The sequence below is a fragment of the Chenopodium album genome, chromosome 9 (genome assembly GCF_948465745.1).
Source record: "Chenopodium album chromosome 9, dcCheAlbu1.1, whole genome shotgun sequence".
Lineage (NCBI taxonomy): Eukaryota > Viridiplantae > Streptophyta > Magnoliopsida > Caryophyllales > Amaranthaceae > Chenopodium > Chenopodium album.
Genome location: NC_137842.1, coordinates 4,285,484 through 4,305,884, shown reverse-complemented (window position 1 = coordinate 4,305,884; position 20,401 = coordinate 4,285,484). Strand labels below are relative to the sequence as shown.

At 35.8% G+C, this 20,401-nt stretch overlaps 3 protein-coding genes across 3 annotated transcripts; 2 read left to right on the top strand and 1 right to left on the bottom strand.

Moving 5' to 3' along the window:
* Positions 1–5,765, top strand: LOC145559426 (cytochrome b561 and DOMON domain-containing protein At5g35735-like). The gene is made up of 4 exons (XM_081620847.1): positions 1–570; positions 1,681–1,911; positions 3,470–3,724; positions 5,261–5,765. The coding sequence occupies exons 1-4, from the start codon at positions 187–189 to the stop codon at positions 5,570–5,572; spliced, it is 1,182 nt and encodes a 393-aa protein (XP_081476973.1). The 5' UTR covers positions 1–186; the 3' UTR covers positions 5,573–5,765.
* An 8,244-nt stretch (positions 5,766–14,009) lies between these two features.
* On the bottom strand, positions 14,010–18,199 carry LOC145559425 (uncharacterized). The gene is made up of 2 exons (XM_081620846.1): positions 18,066–18,199; positions 14,010–15,512 (listed from the first exon to the last, which is right to left on the bottom strand). Exon 2 carries the CDS (start codon positions 15,246–15,248, stop codon positions 14,151–14,153), a length of 1,098 nt encoding a protein of 365 aa, XP_081476972.1. The 5' UTR covers positions 15,249–15,512; positions 18,066–18,199; the 3' UTR covers positions 14,010–14,150.
* Positions 18,200–19,679: 1,480 nt separating this feature from the next.
* Positions 19,680–20,150, top strand: LOC145557333 (F-box protein CPR1-like). Its single transcript, XM_081618523.1, has one exon. It carries the CDS (start codon positions 19,680–19,682, stop codon positions 20,148–20,150), a length of 471 nt encoding a protein of 156 aa, XP_081474649.1.
* Positions 20,151–20,401: the final 251 nt, after the last annotated feature.

Below are 20,401 nucleotides of genomic sequence, written 5' to 3'. Positions count from 1 at the left end.
TCATTCTCTATATAATTCCACTTTCCACCCCTTCTTTCCCTTGATCAAAACTTCCTCCCTTTTATTTTGGTCCTCTCTACCCAATTTACTCTCCCCTCTCTCTCTCTATAAAAACCCACAACCCCCATTCAAGCACCCCCTCTCCTGACAACACTGATTCATATCCGATTACTCGATTATTAGAAGATGGGATCAACAACGAGACTTTCGTTGCTAATACTATCAATATCTTTCTTAGTCACAACGGCAATAGCACAAACAGCATGTAGAGCACACACCTTTACAAACAACCAACAATACAGCAGTTGTAGTGATCTCCCTGAATTGAATTCATTTTTATATTGGACCTATGATTCGACAGCCGGAACCGCCAATATTGCCTTCCGAACCACCGGGGTTAGCCCGACCTCGAACTGGATCGCGTGGGCCCTTAATCCGACTGGGTCCGGCATGTTTGGGGCTCAGGCTTTGGTTGCCTACCAAAATTCTTCCAGCAGTAGCGTTTACGCCTACACATCCTCTGTTACTTCTACTAGCACCACTCTTGCTCGAAGTAGCATCAGTTTTCGGGTATTTTACTATTACTCCTTTTTAATTATCCAACAAATTATACTTTTTTATTAATTAATCCCAATGAAATTGTGTATTTTTTAAAATTATTCATTACATTTTTTTTTTGAAAGGATTAAATTTCACTCTAAGAAAATTAATAGAGTATATAAATCAATTTGATCGTCTATTACTTTTAATTTTCTAATTAAATTGATTGGTATCAAGAATCAGCGTGATTAAAATAGCGTTATTTTCTCTATATTTGATCACAATATACAGGTATATGGGCAAAAGAAGTAATGTTGTTTTAATACAGAGTATTGCATAAGATATTTACTAGCCAAAAATAAATTGTCACTTTGTCAATAATAGAAACGTGTATTAGCTAATACAGAGTATTATAAAATAAAAGTATATGAATTTCCCATGAAGAATTAATAATAATTAATTGTGATTTTAATGTTAAATATAACAGTCAAACAAAGATTTTTTATACTGTATTTAATTATCATTTCTAATAAGTTGTGCTTTAGGATGATGTAATTGTTACACTATGATGATATCGGCTATTTGGTACCATTGCGGTACAATTGGGTAAAGGTCAATACAAAGTTTTAAAAGTTAGCATTGAATTATTTTTAAAATACAATACTTTTTCAGTGGAAGAAAAGTCTAAATTTTACAGGTAATTTCTTAATTATGGAGTTAGAGAAAAGAAAATGTGATTTGGTATCTGGGTTAATTGTATCTTATCATCAACAATAGGAAAAAGAAAGATTTGATTTGCAATAATAAAAACCAGCTATTTATTCCTTATGTGCATGTTATTGAATTGACTAGTGTTTAGATTTAGAATCAATCAAAATGATCACTAGCCGCCCTGTTTGATTGCAATGGACAGCCTAGCTCATCACTCGTTATTATAATCGAGTTATAATTGTTACATTACTGGTTTAAATTACATTGTTTGCTACAGACTTACAGTACAAACTACACGTTGTTATTAATATTTTTGTTATATATTTATTCCCGTGCTAATAATTTGTGACTTTTGTAAACACTTAGGTTTACAATAGGTCATTATTAGATAATTATATATACAATACATAATAAAATTGGCAACCTCAGGTGAGCAACTTATCGGCAACTAGCGGGACCAATGAGATGACAATATTTGCAACTATTCGGCCACCAAGTACGACGGTGAACCAGGTTTGGCAAGTGGGCCCAGTGACCGGAGGCAATCCACGGCAACATTCTCTAAACAGTGCTAACACCAAGTCCTCTGGTTCTATTAACTTCCTTTCTGGCCAAGCTACCGCAGGTGGTGCAACTATTCAAAGACTTAAACAAAAGAATGTAAGTTTTCAATTTCATAACTCCACTTGGTTTTATTACTCGTTTTTAATACAATCGACTCCATAAAGATGCAGGGGTGTTAAAAAATACCTGACCTAGCCTGACCTTTTATTGACTCGATACAGAGAAAATTGTCTAATGCCATAACATTTACAAATTTACATCACAAAGTTAAGAAAAAAAAGCCCCTAAGCTAGTTGGGATTAGTTTAGTTCCTACCTCTTTTGAAATTTCAACCAATTTACCTACTCTTCTCTAAATAAAGCTTATTCTATTCTATCGTATATCTTTGAAAGAGTCATTTAGCATTATGTTATTGCTTGTTTCTAATGTTATAAATTAATGCATAAGTTTTTAGTTGTAAGTCCCTTTTAAAAATTTAAAATCAAGTGTCAAGCATACTTAAGCACATTAATTAAGTATTTTATACTCATTTGGTTTCAAAATATAAGAAGTTTTAGCCATTTTGAATGTTACTATCAAAAATTTAATTTAATGATTAGGCATTACACTATCAATATAATAGTTCTTTGTCTTCTTCCATCATCGATATACAATTAACTAAAATAGATTATTAAAACTTATTTAGCTCTAATAAAAGAGATTAAAGTAATAATTCCTACTTTGTGAGTTGTAACCTTAGCACATGTGTTTGGTAGTATTTGATCATGATGAAATGATTATAATTAAGCGAACAAATTTGAGGCTAACATGTGTGTAAGTGTAACCACTGCCTCGTACTAACATGGAAAAGTAATTATGAAAACAAATTATTGGATCTTTTGGTTGGTGAGCTATTTTCGTGTCAACAACGACATGCTCTTTTTTTCAATCTTTTTTTTATTTTTATTTTTTATTCTTGTTTCTGCGTTTAAATCCTATTATGTTGTATTATAGATGCGCTTAGAATTAGGTGCATCGATTATATATTTTTTCTTATTTGATAATTCTTTTATGAATCTAGGTGCATTTAGAGCAAAGACTATCATATATTCTTCATATACATTACTACTTTACTAGTATCTTTTGATACAATTTTTAATAAATGCACCCAAATATATGTAAGAAGGTTCATTGTCGAAACATCACACGCTTATATATTGAAAAAATCATTCTATCAGCGTTTTGAACTAGACAAAGAAAAGAATGTTATTGTTCACCCACCACCAATAAGCATGATGTTGATGTGAAAATTTAGAAACCATTTATTTAGAAAAACTTCACACTTGAACATCTTAACTTTTTTTTTTGCGGTTATTTAATTCTTAAGACTTTTTTTTAGTCAATATGTTCATGTTTTCATTTTTTATTTCTAACTAATATTATAGATTCACATGTTTACTTTATAATTTCCTCAAATTTTATGTATTCCACATGGTCAAAGAATTATAAATATAGTCAACAAAGGTCAAAGAGACATCTAATTAGACATCGGTAGTTGGTACTAAATTAACCGTACATTTGTTTTTATTGAATTGTTGTCATGTTATTTGAGAGTGTGTATACTAATATTAAGCAAATTGGATAATCGTAATAAAATTGGGGGTGTTAATTGCAGACTCATGGAGTTTTGAATGCAATTAGTTGGGGAATTTTAATGCCATTGGGAGCTATAATAGCAAGGTACGTGAAGGTGTTCCCATCAGCCGATCCAGCATGGTTCTACCTTCATATAGCTTGCCAAATCTCGGCCTATATCATCGGAGTTGCTGGTTGGGGTACTGGTCTTAAACTTGGCAGTCAATCTGTTGGTATTGTTTACCACGTCCACCGTAACATTGGGATCGCCCTTTTCTGCCTCGCCACTCTTCAGGTTAAACTCACTTCTCTTATATATCTCTGTTTGAATTGATTATCACATTATCTCAACCAGTTATGATTAAGATTATACTTCGTACATGACATTAATATAATATCGTCTCATAAAAATATCTACTTATCAAGTTATAACATGTTATTTTACGCGTGTAGACAGTAGAGAATCAATATTATTTCACTTTATAGATACAAATATACAATACTTTGAATATTTTTATCTATCTATGTTCTAGAGACTTGTAATGGACTATAAACATGATACATTAGAAAAATTCATGTAAGAACACGTAACATAAATTACATGGAAAGTGATGAATAATGCATAGCTTTTTTGACTAAGCTGCCACATTAATGGGGCCAGGTAGGTAAGGTAACTCAACTAACACGGTATGTTCCATAAATCATAAAATTTCAAGGTAGAGTTTGTAGTTACTTCTGACGTCAAGCTTTTCGATTGTCAATTTTGGTTTTAAATGTAAGTTTATGTTTTTAAATGCCGGTCCATTTTTCATTACTACTACTTGCAAAAACTTATACGAGTACAATTTTCTAGTCTAGATAAAACATCACCACCTAATACCCTTATTCTAGAACTACCATAGAATATCTTTCTTTGATTAGCAATTACGTGTAGATATACTGATATACTTTATCTGTCTCAAAATAAATGTTTCATTTCGTTTTGATAAATTTTTTTTATTTGTTTTTTTAAAAAACAGTAAAATAAGAGGACAATGGGATTTAGGTGATTAATTTTTATTTGCAAAATTTATCAAATTACTATGAAACATAAATTTGTTACTTCCTTTAAAATTAAAACAATGGCACTACAATGGGAAAAAAAGGGGTTTGAAAAAGTATCATATTGATATTGTTTAAAGTAGTACCAACTACAAAAGTCGTCAAAGAATTCTAAGTCTACCTAACAGTCATTTTCTAACTTCAAATTTTGGTTGATACGTTCTTTCGTTTCATTTTCTAAGTACTACTATGTATCTTGGCTCAAAATCTAAGATTGAATTGATTTTTAATTTTTTTATATTCAAACCTTTGGAAGCTTCTTCTTGTTGTGGACTTATGGGACTTATTTCAACTCAACATTTTATAATCAGACATTCATACCATTAGACATTTTCCATGAACAGTAGGAGAATTTGTTTGAGTTAGTTGACTAATATGTTCATAACTTCATATTGCGCCGTACTAGAAAACTCGTTTTTATAGTCTATATATTATAGGTCTATAGGATATACTTCTATATGTGTATCCCCCATGTTTTGTCCGCTTCTCTTATTGAAAAATTTGGACTTTTTTGCGAGTTAGATAAATAATTACATTTCTATATTTTTAAGAAATTTGAATAGAGTTCATAGAATTTTTAATAGATAAGAGGATATTCTTGTTACTTTTTTCTTTAAAACATAAAATACTCGCCAACTTAATGTTAAATTACAACTATATACCTACTTGTGACACAATTGGGGTAGGAGAGAAATCGTTTTGACATAGTTTCGATTTCTTTGAATTTCAGGTATTTGCCCTACTCCTAAGGCCAAACAAAGACCACAAGTACAGATTGTACTGGAAGGTCTACCATCACGGCATTGGATACATCGTGATCATCTTGAGTATCATCAACATCTACCAAGGATTCGACAAAGTGTTGATGCCAGAGAAGAAATGGAAGAGAATATACTCAGGCATCCTCATTGCTTTGGGAGCCATTGCTCTTGTATTGGAGGCATTTACATGGACCGTCGTGTACAAGAAGAAGAAGACTGATCAACAGAAACATGGTCACCATGCTAATGGAACCAATGGATTTGCTAACAGTTATGCATAGACTGCATGCTGCTGTTTTGTAAATTTTTCTATACGTTTGTTTCAAATGTAGGCTTATTATTTTAGGTTGTATTATAAACTACAGATTTTGAATATTTTCTTCTTCTTTTAAATCCCTTTTGTATTATTGTTGCCAGTGAGTTATAGGGCATATTTGATTGTTTTTATTAATATGATAGTTTTGGTCCGATCCATTGCCTTTTGTGCTCTTGCACACATTTTTTTCCCTCCTCCCTCCTTTTCTTTTTCCTTAATAAGTGATGAGCTATTTTTATGAATGGATTAAGGGTCTGTTGTCTTTAGATTAATTTTAGTTTAGTTCAGTTCATAATATCCCCCTCTCATAAAATATTCAATTCAGTTCAATTCAGTCAGGTCCTAAAAATGTGCACTTTCTTTTTAAGCCATATCAAACTTTCTCTATGATGATGTACGCATGTACCAAATTATGCAACTTCAATCTTTTTTTAGTGAAGAGTGGATGTCATTTATTCTAATTATTCAAAGTACTAGAATTATGCAAGACATGAGATCAAATTTTATCTAATAATAATACTCTAATAATAGAAATGTAACTCCATGGTTTTAAAAAAAAAAAAGAAATGTAGCTCCATGAGAATGTTTTATTTACAACCTTGTCCTCAAAAAAAAAAAAAATGTTTTATTTACAACCAAAAAAAAAAAAAAAAAAAAAAAAAAAAAGCAAGCATTGAGCTAGACAAGTAATGAAGGTAAAAAATGAAAGGACACTTGTGGAGTTGTGGTCAAAGTTAGCCATGACTTTCAAACCTCGATTTACCTTCGATTCGAGTAATGGCGGTGAAAGCAAATTGTTTCAAACTAAAGGTTACCCATAATGTGTTTCAAAAAAGAAAAAAAAAAAAAAGGTTACCCATATTTGGCATCAACAACTATAAAGCTCCCACTTTTTTTTTTTGACAATAGCAAAGGAAAAACAAAGAACAATCACAGGTTAGAAAGGGTAACCCGACATTTCTTAGCAATGTCATTAGCCCTTTGAACCTGGTCCCTATGAACTTTTAAAATTGTACATCGATGGAACCCGCCTCCTACCTCCCTTAATTCTTTAAGCACCCAATTGATCGAGATCTCTTGGCCTTTCTTATCCTGCAAATTGTTAATCAAGGAAATAGAATCCGACAATAGAAAAATACTTTGTTTACCCTTAGTTCTAGCCCACTTCATTGCTTCTAGGCAAGCCCAAGCTTCACAATGAATAACTGAGGAGGTTGCTCCATATTTTCCCCTTTCTTCCAAGCCATAGCCCTGAGTGTTGGTTTTCACTGCCCACCCAATACCAGCTCGCAAAGTATTTTTATCCCAGGATCCATCCGCTTCCACAATGAAATCATCAAAACCAGACTTCACCATTCCCAGTTGCACATAATTGAACCCCGGAGGAATAGCTGGGCTATCCTTATCAGCCTCTTCCAAACCTACCTGTCGTACTGTCTTTTGGGTAAAGACCTCGTGGTCTTGCATGGCCTAGTTTATGAGTTCCCTGACCAAACCTATCGTGCCCCTAGCACCTTTAAAGCATCTTTCGTTCCTGCCCTTCCAGATGCCCCATAAGGTGGCTATAAACAAAGCACATCGGTTACTATGCTTACCATCCTCGCTATAAAAAAACAGGATATAGTGCTGGATCCATCTTCTCAAAGAAATAAACCCAGGAGAGTCATGGAAAATAAACAGGGAGCTCTCCTCCCAAACCTCTATTGCCAGAATACAGAAGCGAAAAAGATGTTGGCTATCCTCCTCCTCCGTCCCACAGTGATCACACATTGTCTCAACATCTATCCCTCTTCCAGCCAAATTACCTTTGACTGCAATACCATCATGAAAGAGCCGCCACAAGAAAGTTTTCCATTTTGGCTGGATTTCCATTCTCCAGATAATTTTAACAAAATCCTGATCCATAGCCAAGAAATTGGCCGTATCTAGCCCCAAGTCCTTCAACAGATAGTAGTACCCTGTTTTCACAGAATACTTTCCCGAGGGGTGATACTTCCAGTAGATGAAATCGTCCTCCCTAGAATGCGGGAGTTCCATAGCCAGGATTGACTTCGCGCTATTCCACTCAAAACACTCCCTTACTTTACCTGCATTCCAAGACATGGTATCCTTGTCAATAAAATCACTCACCTTCCAATCTAAAGCTGCCCTTAATGTCTGGCTTGAATTGGCTAATGGGACTTCCCCTCTTACCCACGGCATGCTGATAGCCTTGATGTTCTCGCCATTACCTACCTTCCAAGCAAAACCCTCCTTGAAAACTTGACTGACCTTTTGAACACTAGACCTACCCATAGATGTGTTCCCTTTCCTGACATAGGAATTGATAATGCTACAGATTCCATCTGGATGGAAACCCTTGTAAACTCTTGCAAGGAGAAGTTGGGGATGCATATGCATTCTAGTCGCCTGTTTAAACAGAAGGGCGTCATTCAGAGTTGAAGTACTCCTAATCCCCAAACCTCCCATACTTTTGGGAAGCTGGATTACACTCTTCTTCACCCAATGCAAACCTCTACTCCCATGATTAGACCACCAAAACCGGGCGACCAACGAGTCAGTTTTTTTAACAATGCTTTGAGGTAGCTTCATACATTTCATCACGTGAGCAGACATACTTACCAGGACCGTGTTGATAAGGATAAGCTTTGCTGGTTGGGAGAGATGTAACGACGCCCAAGAAGTAATTTTATCCGCTACCTTATCAACTAAAAATTGGAAGGATAAGCTCGTCTTCCGACCTATATCAATTGGTGCTCCCAGGTGATTCCCCATATTTCCAATTTCGGGCATGGAAAGAAGCTGTTTCACTACTAGCTTCCTGTCTTCATCAAGACCAGGAGAGAACTTAAGGAAGGACTTCTGAAGATTTAACTGTTGCCTTGAAGCTTTACCAAACCGTTGGAGAATATCTGAAATACCCAAACAAGCTTCTTCATTTGCCTTGAAGAAAAGCATAGCATCATCAGCAAAGAAGAGATGCGAGATCGAAGGTGACCTCCTAGAAACTTTCAGACCTTGAAACTGGTTTATGTCTTCCCCCAAAGTCAGCATCCTTGATAAAATATCCATACAGAATATGAAAAGGTACGGAGACAAGGGATCTCCTTGCCTCAGCCCACACTTTGGAGCAAAGTGTTCTGTCGTGTTCCTATTTATAACCGCTTTGTAACTGACCGTAGAAATACACTGAGATATCATCCTTATCCAGTGACTCGAAAACCCATACGCCTGCAGCACTTTAAGGAGAAAAAGCCAATCCACCCTATCATAAGCTTTCGACATATCGACCTTTACTGCTGTAAAATTCGAACCTTTCCTCGAATTTATCAGATGTATTAGCTCATGGCTCAGGAGAACATTATCCTCCATATATCTTCCTGGGATGAAGGCATGTTGGTTTTCTATAATCAGACCCGGAAGAATCGGCTTTAGCCTATTGACCAGGCACTTAGAGATACACTTGTAGACCGTATTGCACAAACTGATAGGCCTAAACTGATTGGCGAGCTCTGGCACCTTTACCTTTGGAATCAGCACCAAGAGAGACTGGTTCCATTCTTTGAGCATGTTCCCTGTTCTCAGAAATTGCTTGACACTATTAACAACTAGCTCCCCAACCTCCTCCCAGTAAGCTTTGAAGAAATCAACCGTATACCCATCCGGCCCGGGAGACTTAGAGCAATGCATGTTTAACATTGCCTTTTTGATTTCCCCTTCAGAGAACCCCCTATCAAGCCAATTGCGATCATTGACAGAGAGGACAAGAATGTCAAGTTGCCTCAATAAAAGATCAATATATTCCCCATGATTGTTAACAGGAGCCGGGTTGTAGACTTCCTTAATAGAGGATAGAATAACCTCCTCCACTTCCTTCTGCCCCTCAACCCAAGAGCCGTCATCATCCCTCAGAGATAGAATTTCATTCCGCAGCTGCCTTTGCTTTACTTTCCTGTACATGGTGGGGGTAGGACAATCCCCATACCTAATCCAACTGGCCTTCATCCTTTGCCTCCAAAAACTGAAGCATAATTGACTCTTCGGAATAATCAAGTTAATGCGTTGAATGTAATTCTCACCATCCTAGAGCGAGCTAACATTTAACCCCGTATTTTGAAGATCATTGGTTACCTTCCTCCAGTTGATATCCCAAATCTTTTTATTTTCAAGACACCAATATTGAAGCTTGGACCTAAGATTTCTAAGTTTCCTTGAAAGTTGGAACATGTAGGAACCCTGAATGTTTTCTTTCCAAGAGGCTTCCACTAAACCCTTGACTTCCGAAAATGAGAGACACCAATTCTCAATCTGATAAGGACGGTTGGAACCCCTAGAAACCTGCTGATCATAATATGTGATAGTCGCATGATCCGAGCAAACTATAGGCTCATGAACAATGCGCCCCTCCGGGGAGTGGACAAACCAATCCTCCGTGATGTAAGCCCTATCCAGCCTTTCAAGAATAAGATCTCCTCCTTCCCTCTTGTTGCTCCAAGTAAACCTTGGCCCTGAGAAAGGTACTTCTGTCACATTACTACTAAACCTACAATCAAGGAAAGCATCAATTCCTCTAATTTGAGTTGAGCCCCCTATCTTGTCGCTCCCACTTTCCACTTGGTTAAAATCCCCTATGACTAGAACATCTTTGAATTCCTCTAAGAACCAATGAAGTTGTTCCCATACTATCCTCCTATTTTCTACTTGAGGCTCACCATAAAAGAACAAAACATACTTAAAACTTCCATTAGATTCATACATCTTACAAAAGATAAAGTTTTTTTATGAGTACTTATAAAGCTCGCACTTGAGCTTCAACTTTGCATATAAAAAACCAATGAAACTTTGCATTTGAGCTTCAACGTCTTAGGATTTGTGATCAATTTTTAAGTTTCTAAGATCACCTTAATATTAAATGTAAAAGTTTTGTGAAGAACGGACTCATGTGAGTCCTGTCATACAAACTGAAAAAAAAAATTGAGGAAAAAAATCTTAATTGTCAGAAATTTGATAATAATAGTCAGATATTAGAATAAAAATATCAGAAATTAGATAACAATGGTCAGATATTAAATTATACTTATCATGTATTAGATTATCATTGTCAAATATTAGATCTTAATTATCAGAAATTAGATTATAATGGTCAAATATTAGATTATAAATGTCAGAAATTATAGTATTATTGTCAGAAATAAGGTTATATAAGTCAGATTATATATATATATATATATATATATATATATATATATATATATATATATATATATATATATATATATATAAACAATGTATCACCGTAAAAGAGGGCTTTATGAATCAATGCATATCAGTAAGCAATGAAAAAAAGGTTGACCAGCTTGAGGCTAGAAAACGAAAAATCTTAGAAAGCCATAATAATTGAGGAAAAGAGTGAAGTAGCTCCAACGTGCATTGTTACTGAAGCTTTGTAGTTCTAGTACGGGGACTTAAGTAAATCTGTGAAGAAAGCCTAATTCGATTCAACAGAGGCAGGGGGTCGCCAGCATCGGGAATGGGAGGGGGAAGGTCGCCGGCCGCGGACAAGGGCTGGACAGTGACAGTGAGGAGGAGATTGAAGTATGCATTATAAACCGGACTCACGTGAAACGGACTCACACAAAACCTTCTAATATTAAATTTAGTTGAAAATGACTATAAATGTTTGGAGTCGAACTAAACTAATCAGTGGGTTGAAGGCTCTTTCTCAATTTCATTAATTTTCAATTACATTTTGTTTTATGTAAAAAATTTGCTAAGTGCATAGAATATTGGAAGGTATTCATTTTTAGTTAGTTGTATAACGAAAATTTATTGTGTTTTATCTTTAACATAATCATAGTTATTGCAAACATTTCGATTCTTACAAGCTACAGAAAATTATTTAGTATAACATGATACGAGTAATACATTAAAATTCATCTCAAATTCCCAATAACATGATATGCACTGCACTCACCTTTGATTTAATATTTCAACTACCAAGATTAATAAATTTGGTCTTTTGGGAGTGGGTGGAAGGCCGAAGAGAGATTCTCCATCCCAAAATGCCTCTAGTGAGATTAGAATAAACCTTAATCACCTATACAATGTTGGGCCGACCAGTTTTGTGTTCAAAACCCGCCAAAATCTTTAATCAACCATGGGTCCTGTTTGGCAAAACTAGCAATATCAGGTACCTTTTAGCGGTTAAGTAGCGGGTAGTTGTTAGAGTAGCAAGTAGCTGTCAATTAGTAGTGGGTAGAGGTTGCCTGTCAATATAGAGGGTAATAGTATTAGTGTTTGGCAAAAATAACGGTTGAAAATTTAAAATACAATACAAATACATGCATAATATTTACAGAGTAAAGAGTAAACAAAATTTATCAAAAACTACACACTACCTCTGAAACGCTAATATTTTTAATGTTTGACATAAGCTATCTGAACGCTACCATACCAGACACACCGTTATATGAAACACCACCATACTAGACACACCACTTCCGCTATATGAAACACTTTCCTAACTTTGATTACAGGGTTTTGAAGTTAGTTGAATGTTTCTTATAAATGATATGGGTAAGTTTTTAATGTTTTTTCGACTACTCCAAATTGATTGATGATACTGAGTTTTATGTGACGGCGCAGTTAACGGAATTGGGTCGATGTCTGTGTGCTTTTGTTAATTATCATGATGAATTAAGGGAGTATGTGGATTTTTGGAAATGCGATATATGGGTAATGAAGGAGTATGGAAACAATGAGTCTTGGGTTAGACTGTTTAGTATTGGCAACAAGTGTATCCTGAGATGCCAGCTAGTATTGCCTATTGTTTACTCCAAAGATGTCTAGGGAAATAGTGGAGACTCGGGATGAGAATAGGATAGGAAAAGTATGGGAATGTTTAATTTCTACATGTCATGCTCATTTACATAAAATCTTAACGCTTTTCTACATTTAAATTATAGGTATAGATTTGTGCTTCTGTTTCTTTGCAATTTGCACTTGCACTATAAGTTGACTAAGCACTACTTAAATTGATCAGATCTTATATGCCCAGAAACCTAGGCATTTGCCATTAGTTGTAGGGGACATCATGGCTCTAATGAGAAAAGTTAATGATAGGAAGTGCAGTTTGGGGTGCGAGAAAGCATCCAAGTCGTCGTTGTCTCGTGATTGGGTCTGCCTCCTTCACTTGTTCCCTCTTGATGCTCTGCATGTTTATTCTCTCTAATTGCTAGGGTGACTTCCTGCATGATGCATATAGATCATTGATGCCCTACTTTGAACTGTGGAATCCTGAATTCATTCACATAACTTTTCATGTATAGATTATCTTGTTAGGACAGAGCATTTCTATTTGAAATTCACTGAGAAAGTTAGATTGCTCAGCTAAACTTTGGCCCTATTTATGTGTAATAGGATTTGTCTATCAGGGCATCCATTGTTATTAATTGCCAAGGGCCCAATGTTTCAACATCAGTAGAGACATAAGGTTAGGCTAATACACAGTTACATCAGTAGAGACATAAGGTTAGGCTAATACACAATTACAGCGTTTTAAGTATATACATTTGGTTGTTTTCATGGTTAATGGAGGAGAAGCAGCTGATTTCGCATGAAGGCCATTGCAAGTAGTTTTTGACATTTAGGGTGGCTATATTTTTTAGTACTTTTATGAATACCTAGTTGAAGTGGTGAATACTTTCTGGTATCTACAGCTTTTTGGTGCTCTTCTATGTGATTGTGCAAATGTGCAATGCATACTGTACTTGTGTGTAGCTTATGGTGTCATTTGACTTACTAGTTCTTTTGAGCTTCTTATTACAATGTATGAATGTACCTAGCAGTGAAATTTGAGTAGAATTGAACCAACTGTTCTTTGCTCAAGTACATGGTTTAACAAGATACTACACAAAGTTAGGAAAATTTGCATTAAAGGATCTTTTAAATGGACTTGTTTGCAAGGAAGGACCTTATAAATCGAAAGTGGCATAGAAGGACCTTTTAAACGTTTTTGGTTGCGGCGGGGGACCTTGACATCGGAATTTGGGAATTGACCAAATTATTCCGGCGTTTACTTGGGGTGGCACATGACTTATTTTTTTATTTTTATTTTTATTTCTTTCCTCTATTTTCCGACATATACCTCCCTTTGATTTTTCCACCAAATTTTATTCTCTCTCCTCTGTTTTGTGTACCCCTCTTCATAATTTAGCCCAAATTTCCAAATATTTCAATGAATGGATAAAGTTAGCCTATGTTCTCAAATTTTCAATAAATAAATGAATAAAGTTAGACAAAATTGGCATGTGCAATAAACCTAAACAATAGCAATTCCAACCTGAACAAACTTCATGTATATAAACACAGCAATATTAACAATAGACATCCAATATTCATTGCAAGATAGCAGCAATTTAATTGTAGCAAATTACATAAAGTTGACTTGTTCACAAAAATACCAAAGTTTAAGCAAAAGTGGATTACATAGACTTAACTACTACATAAAGTGACTACATAAACTGAAATTTAACTTGAATTATTCAATGGTGAGACAAACAACTCTTCTGAGATGCTTGTGAGGACCGGAGAGCATTAACAGAAGCTGTTTTTTGTTTCTTTGTTTTCTGATTTGGTGCATTTGCTTTGGACTTGTCTTTCTTGGAAGTAGAAGTTGTTGTTGGTGCAGTAGATTTGGTGTTGACCTTCCTAGAAGTACCACCCCCTATCATAAGTGCAGATGAACTTGATTGTCTTGTTGATGTAGTTGCTGCTGGAACAGGATTTATAGAAGTTGCTGATGTTGTGGTTGGGACAGTTTGTGAGGAAAAAGCTACACCACCATCCTTCCTTGGTCTACCACCTTTGTTTATAGGGCCCTTTTGTTTGATGGGATTGAAACATTTTGTCTTATAATGACCCAAACCACCACATCTTTGACAAGTGTTTTGTTTCTTAGCCCTTTTAACATACTTGTCTTTCCCTTCTCCTGCTTCTTTCCTTCTTTTCTTTTGTGATGATCTTCCAGACATCACTTTAAAGGGAGGTGGTAAAGGTTCTGGCAAAGGTGACTTGTCCCATTGCTTTTGTCCCGGCATGGCATGGAAGGCTGGTGCATATGTTGCTGAGTAGGTTGCAACATGGTAAGCTGGGTGGACAAAGTCTTCATAATTAAGCCTTCTTTTGGCAATACAAGCCAATGCATGCCAACAAGGGATCCCCATCAAAGTCCACCTATAACACCCACAAGTTTTATGCTCTAAGTTCACCACATAGCTGTCTCCTTCATAGTCAACCTCAAGTTCATGCAAATCAGCTTGTGTGACTCTCATGTTACCTACCACCTTTTGTCCCCTCTCTATCATTTTCACAACAGAAGGCATAATAAACCCATCAAAATTAGCTAACCCTTCCCTCTTAGCAAAACATTTCATCATAACATACCTTCTAATCCATTCCATCAAAGATAAAATAGGTTTTGCCCTTGCTTCCCTTAGCACATTATTGAAGCTTTCACAACAGTTGTTCAATAACATTCTAGATTTTGCCCTACTACTAAAACCATGCCTAGACCAATGGCATACATGTATGTCACTCAAGTAATTGAAAGCTTCAACATTTAATTTCTTTATTTCTGTCATGTGTGCTTCAAATTCATGTTGGTAAAATAAAAAATTAAAGGAAGTTTACAATACTATAACAATCTTGTTGAAAAACACTAGTGGTTTGAAAAGTTTGGTAAACATGTAATTCATTTTTACCTTGGTTGAAGACCTAGCTGCCTTCCAAAAGTTTTCTCTGTAAACCTCTCCTGGAAACTTATTCCTGAAATTAGACCAGATATGCCTACAACAATATCTGGTCTCAGCATTGGGAACCACTTTGTGGAATGCATCCAAGAGGCCCTAACATGAAAACACCATCACAGTTGAATTAACACTATGTTTAGTTTGCTAATGACACATATACCAAGAAAGAGAATGAAATAGAAGAAGTACAAAGCTACAAACCTTTTGTCTGTCACTCATAAAAGTGACATCACCGACCACTTCATGAACCCAGGTAACTGAGTCAGCAACTAATGCAATATCATTAACAAGAAGCTCAAGGAACCAACTCCAAGTCTCAGCATTCTCAATCTCCACAACAACCCATGCTACAGGGAAAATATTATTGTTACAATCCTTCCCTACAGCAGTTAGAAGAATCCCTGGATATGGCCCTCTTAGATGGGCACCATTAACCCCTAAAATAGCCCTACAACCTGCCATGAACCCTTCCTTGCAAGGTTATAGGCATATGTACATTCTCTAGAACAGGGGAGGAGGGTGGTCTATTCCTTGAACCTTCACTATTGCAGTACTCCCTGGATTAGACTTTCTTATGGCATCTGCATACTCCCACACTCTCTTATACTCCTCTGAAGCATCACCATGAATCAAATTTAGTGCCATATTCCTAGCCCTATAGCACTTGTAATAACCCACTTCACAACCAAGCTCTCTCCTAACTCTCTTAATAAATGCACTCAACTTGTAAGAAGGGTCATCCCTCCAATCCTCTATGTACCTTTCTGCCAGATACTCAGAGCTCACTCTAGGATTGACATGTTGGTGGCCACATACATGATCTAATCTAAGACTCTTTATTTGAAAGGTCTTCTCATTTTTCAATTTCTTACAATGCACCTTAAAGTAACACTTTCTCCTTTGATTACACTTGCACTCAACCCTTCTGCCTTTTTTCCAAGGGCATTTACACCTCTCAGCACAATACACTGTTATCCTATGGCTCTTGTTATGCAAAAAGTAGTAGTTATATCCATTTTCAATTGCATGATGTAGCAAAGCCTTCCTAAATACCCTCCCAGATGGAAATTTAAGCCCTGGAATCAAGTTAATCTTTCTCTTAAAATCAACACTTGGATTAAAAATAGGATATTGGACCTCATCATCATCTGATCCAACTTTGTCTTTCAGCTCATCCTCACTATCATTCAAGTCTTCATCGCTCTGAATTAAGATTTCCCGGCCTTCATCATTAACAGCAGATTCCCCACCTTCACTACTCTTCCTAAGATGTCCTAAAGTATTTCTCACAGTCTCACTTATGTTAGCATCTACATTAGCTGCAAACAGGTCATCATCTTCTATGTCCTCAAAGTCACCTTCACTTAAATCCACATCTTTGTCACTTACATCAGATTCTTCTTCCTCATCCTCATATTCACCATCAGCATCAACCTCTGGAATGGGTTGCAAGGTGTTACTGGCATTATTTAAGGGAAAGTTTACAGATGTTTGTGTGGAGTCTAGTTGAAAATCAGGTTCAATTGCAAAAGAAGGGGAAGCAGAAGGTTGTTTGGGAAGGTTGGGAGGCTTGTAAAGAGGGCAATCTGGAGCTTTGATGGAATTGGAAAGGAATTTGGATAAGTTAGATCTCGGGTTTGGCACAACATCTAGTGACTGGGACCCACTTGATGATTTAGTATAAAGTGAGTCAGAACACACAAAACTACCCAAAAATGTGGACCCTCCCTCAGAATCTGTATCATTGTACTCTCTAACCTTATCTGGACCACACATCATCCTCCTATTATCTACCACTCTACCCTCATGCACCAAATACAAGTTGTACCAACCATCATCCTCTCTAGAAAACAAAAAATCAACTATATCACTATCATCTTTGAGCTGCTGCCTACCAGTAAACAAGCTATGACCATCTTTTCTAAACCAAAGCTGCCCCATAACATTGTATCCTAGCTCCTTAATCCAATCAACGAACTCAAAGTAGCATACCTCTTGAACATTAGGATGCAATGATAGTCCATAATATTCACTATTACCATGTTCATAAGTGGTTTTGCCCTTCCTAGTCACAAACTGACCCCCATAATAGAGTCTTATGTTTATTGGATCCATAACTTTATACACTTGATACTGATAATTAAACCTGAATTAAGATACAAATTAAAAACAACTAATTACAAAGTGCATAATTTATTTACCAATCAATCATATGGCAATGCAATAAAAAAAAATTAAACACCCACCCACAAACAACACATGCACGCACAAGGCAACAACTCAAAATAAGAAAAAGAAAAAAACAAATAAATCAAAACCAATTCCCAACATCATCACTTCAATTAATCAATTAATTAAGTACTTCAATGAATGAATTAATGTATTAAAGTTGGATGAACCACTACATGTAACAGATTAAAAAATTCAAATCAAAGCCTAAATTTCTGCAATTTCGACTTAAGAAAGTGTAAAAAAATCAAGCTTTAGCTAGTTTTCATGACCTTTTTTGATGGTAAATCCAGATTCTTTACCATTTTTTTTCCCTTTCTTTGTTTTTGCCATGGCAGAACAATTTCAAGGGTTGAGCATGCAAAAAAAAGAAAAAGAAAAGGACAAAGGAGCTGAGAGATAAGAATATGCGTACTGTACCTCACCAAATAAAGTCATCATCTACTTGATTGAGTGAAATTCCATGTGCAGCAAGGGGGAAGTGGGGGGAGTAATTGATTCAATTTGAATTTCATTCCTGGAATCAATTTCATGAAGGAGAGAGAATAAAATTTGGGGGAAAAATTAAAGGGTTAGGGGAAGAAGGGAGGTATCTGTGGGAAAATAGAGGAAAGAAAAAAAAAAAAAGTCACGTGCCACCCCAAGTCAACGCCGGAATAATTTGGTCAATTTTCTCTTTCCGATGTCAAGGTCCCCCGCCGCAACCAAAATCGTTTAAAAGGTCCTTCTATGCCACTTTCGATTTATAAGGTCCTTCCTTGCAAACAAGTCCATTTAAAAGATCCTTTGATGCAAATTTTCCACAAATTTATGATGTTTTTATTTCACAACTTTTAATTATGATACTAATCATTGTGGCAAGACTAATTTCGTGTTGCTGTTACTAATTTTGCCAAGAATTCTTTTTTTTTTTTTTTTTTTTTTGCAATTTAAGATTTGAAATTCAAATTATGGAATTTCTATTGAGGGGGTCAAAATAAGGAGTAACTCTTTTGTCAAAAAAAAAAAAAAAAAAAAAAAAAAAAAAAAAAAAAAAAAAAAAAAAAAAAGTTTACTCATTTTTTTAGGTAAGATGTTAAAACTCAAAAATTTGATATGTTTTTTGGGATCTTGAAGGAAAGATGGAAACTTGAAGGCTGAAAAATGTAATTAGATTGACATTTGAGCTTTAGACATTCAGGTATTAATTGGATGAAATATGCAAAAAATTGTTGTTGATAGGCTATCAAAAATAAGCTGGTGTCATGTAGCTCTTGTAGTCTTGTAGCATGGAAGGCATACCCGTTTTTCGTTTTTGAGAAATTGAGGCTATAACCAGTAGGCTGGTGTCATGTAGCTCTGGCAAAAAAATTGTTTTTCATATGCTATCACCAATTTCTGAGTTCTTATTTGCTCTCTGAAAGTGAGGATAAGCTCTTGTTTGCTTTTGGAAATCGGGGATAAGTTCTTGCGTGCTCTCAAAAATGGAGGATAAGTTCTTGTTTTCTCTCGGAAAATTGAGGCTATATGACATGGGATGTATTTTGTATTAGGCTAATGTGGCATGGCCTCATATGAATTACTCTGTAGAATCCAGGTTACTGGGCATGAGACCGGATCTAACCTAATTATGCATAAAGCATGAAACACGGTCAAATAGGAGTGTGTGAGTAAGAGCCTGTTCACATTTACTTAATTCAGTTCAGTTCAGCTCTAATCAGTTCAGTTCAGTACAGTGCATTTTAGCTCCTAATTTCTTTCTCTCATAATATTCATTTCAACTCCAATCACTTCAGTTCAATTTAGCAAATGTGAACAGACCCTAATTGAGTAAATGTGTTAAGACGCGTTTTGAAAATCGTAAAAAGCCAAATACAGAAAGTATTTGGTCTTTCGTGCCACGAAACAACTTTACTTGGTATCTTCGGAGTTCTTCCCTAACAAGTTTCACAAAACAAATGAAATCTACGGGGTACAGTACCAAATACAAATACAAATACTTTTAGCTCACTATAGTTCTAGAGCTGAAGCTCGATTGCTCGAAGTAGGGCAACAATGGCGGCACTTCCGACTGAGCTAATAACCGAGATCCTCTCACGATTACCTGTTAAATCAGTTGTACGCTTCAAATGCGTCTGCAAATTCTGGAATTCCTTAATCAAAACCCCCAATTTCATCAAACTTCACCTGAATCAAACCCTAATTTCCAACTCCGATCGTCATCTCCTCCTCTATGATGAGTCCATTCATTCCGCAGAACTCGACGAAAACCACCTCTCTTTCTCGGAGGTCCAGCTCCCTCTCTCAACTCAGGGAGTTGAGGTGTTTGGGTCTTGCAATGGCATCATTTGCATTGCCAACAAAACTGAAATCGTGTTGTTAAACCCACTTACCAAATCACATTCTAAGGTACCTATTACTCCAGATCCTAACAGTGTTAAACCTCCTGTTCGTCTGTTCGGATCTTCACACCGAGAGATTCTTGTTTACCGACTACCCGATTCCGTTAACTGTGGCATCACATAAAATTCACCATTATGAATCAATTATGAAAACAAAGAGTCTTGGATGAGATTGTTTAGTATTGGCAATGATTGTTTCCTGAGATGCAATTTAGTATTGCCTATTGTTTACTACAAAGATGGGAAAAAAGTTTTGTTGGGCATAAGCGACCTGAATTTTGGTTGGTATGATTTGGAGTCTAAAACATTTGATGCAATCAAACTTCGTGGATTGCCAAGGGAACGGATGAGGATAGAGTTTTTGAATGTCTCGCT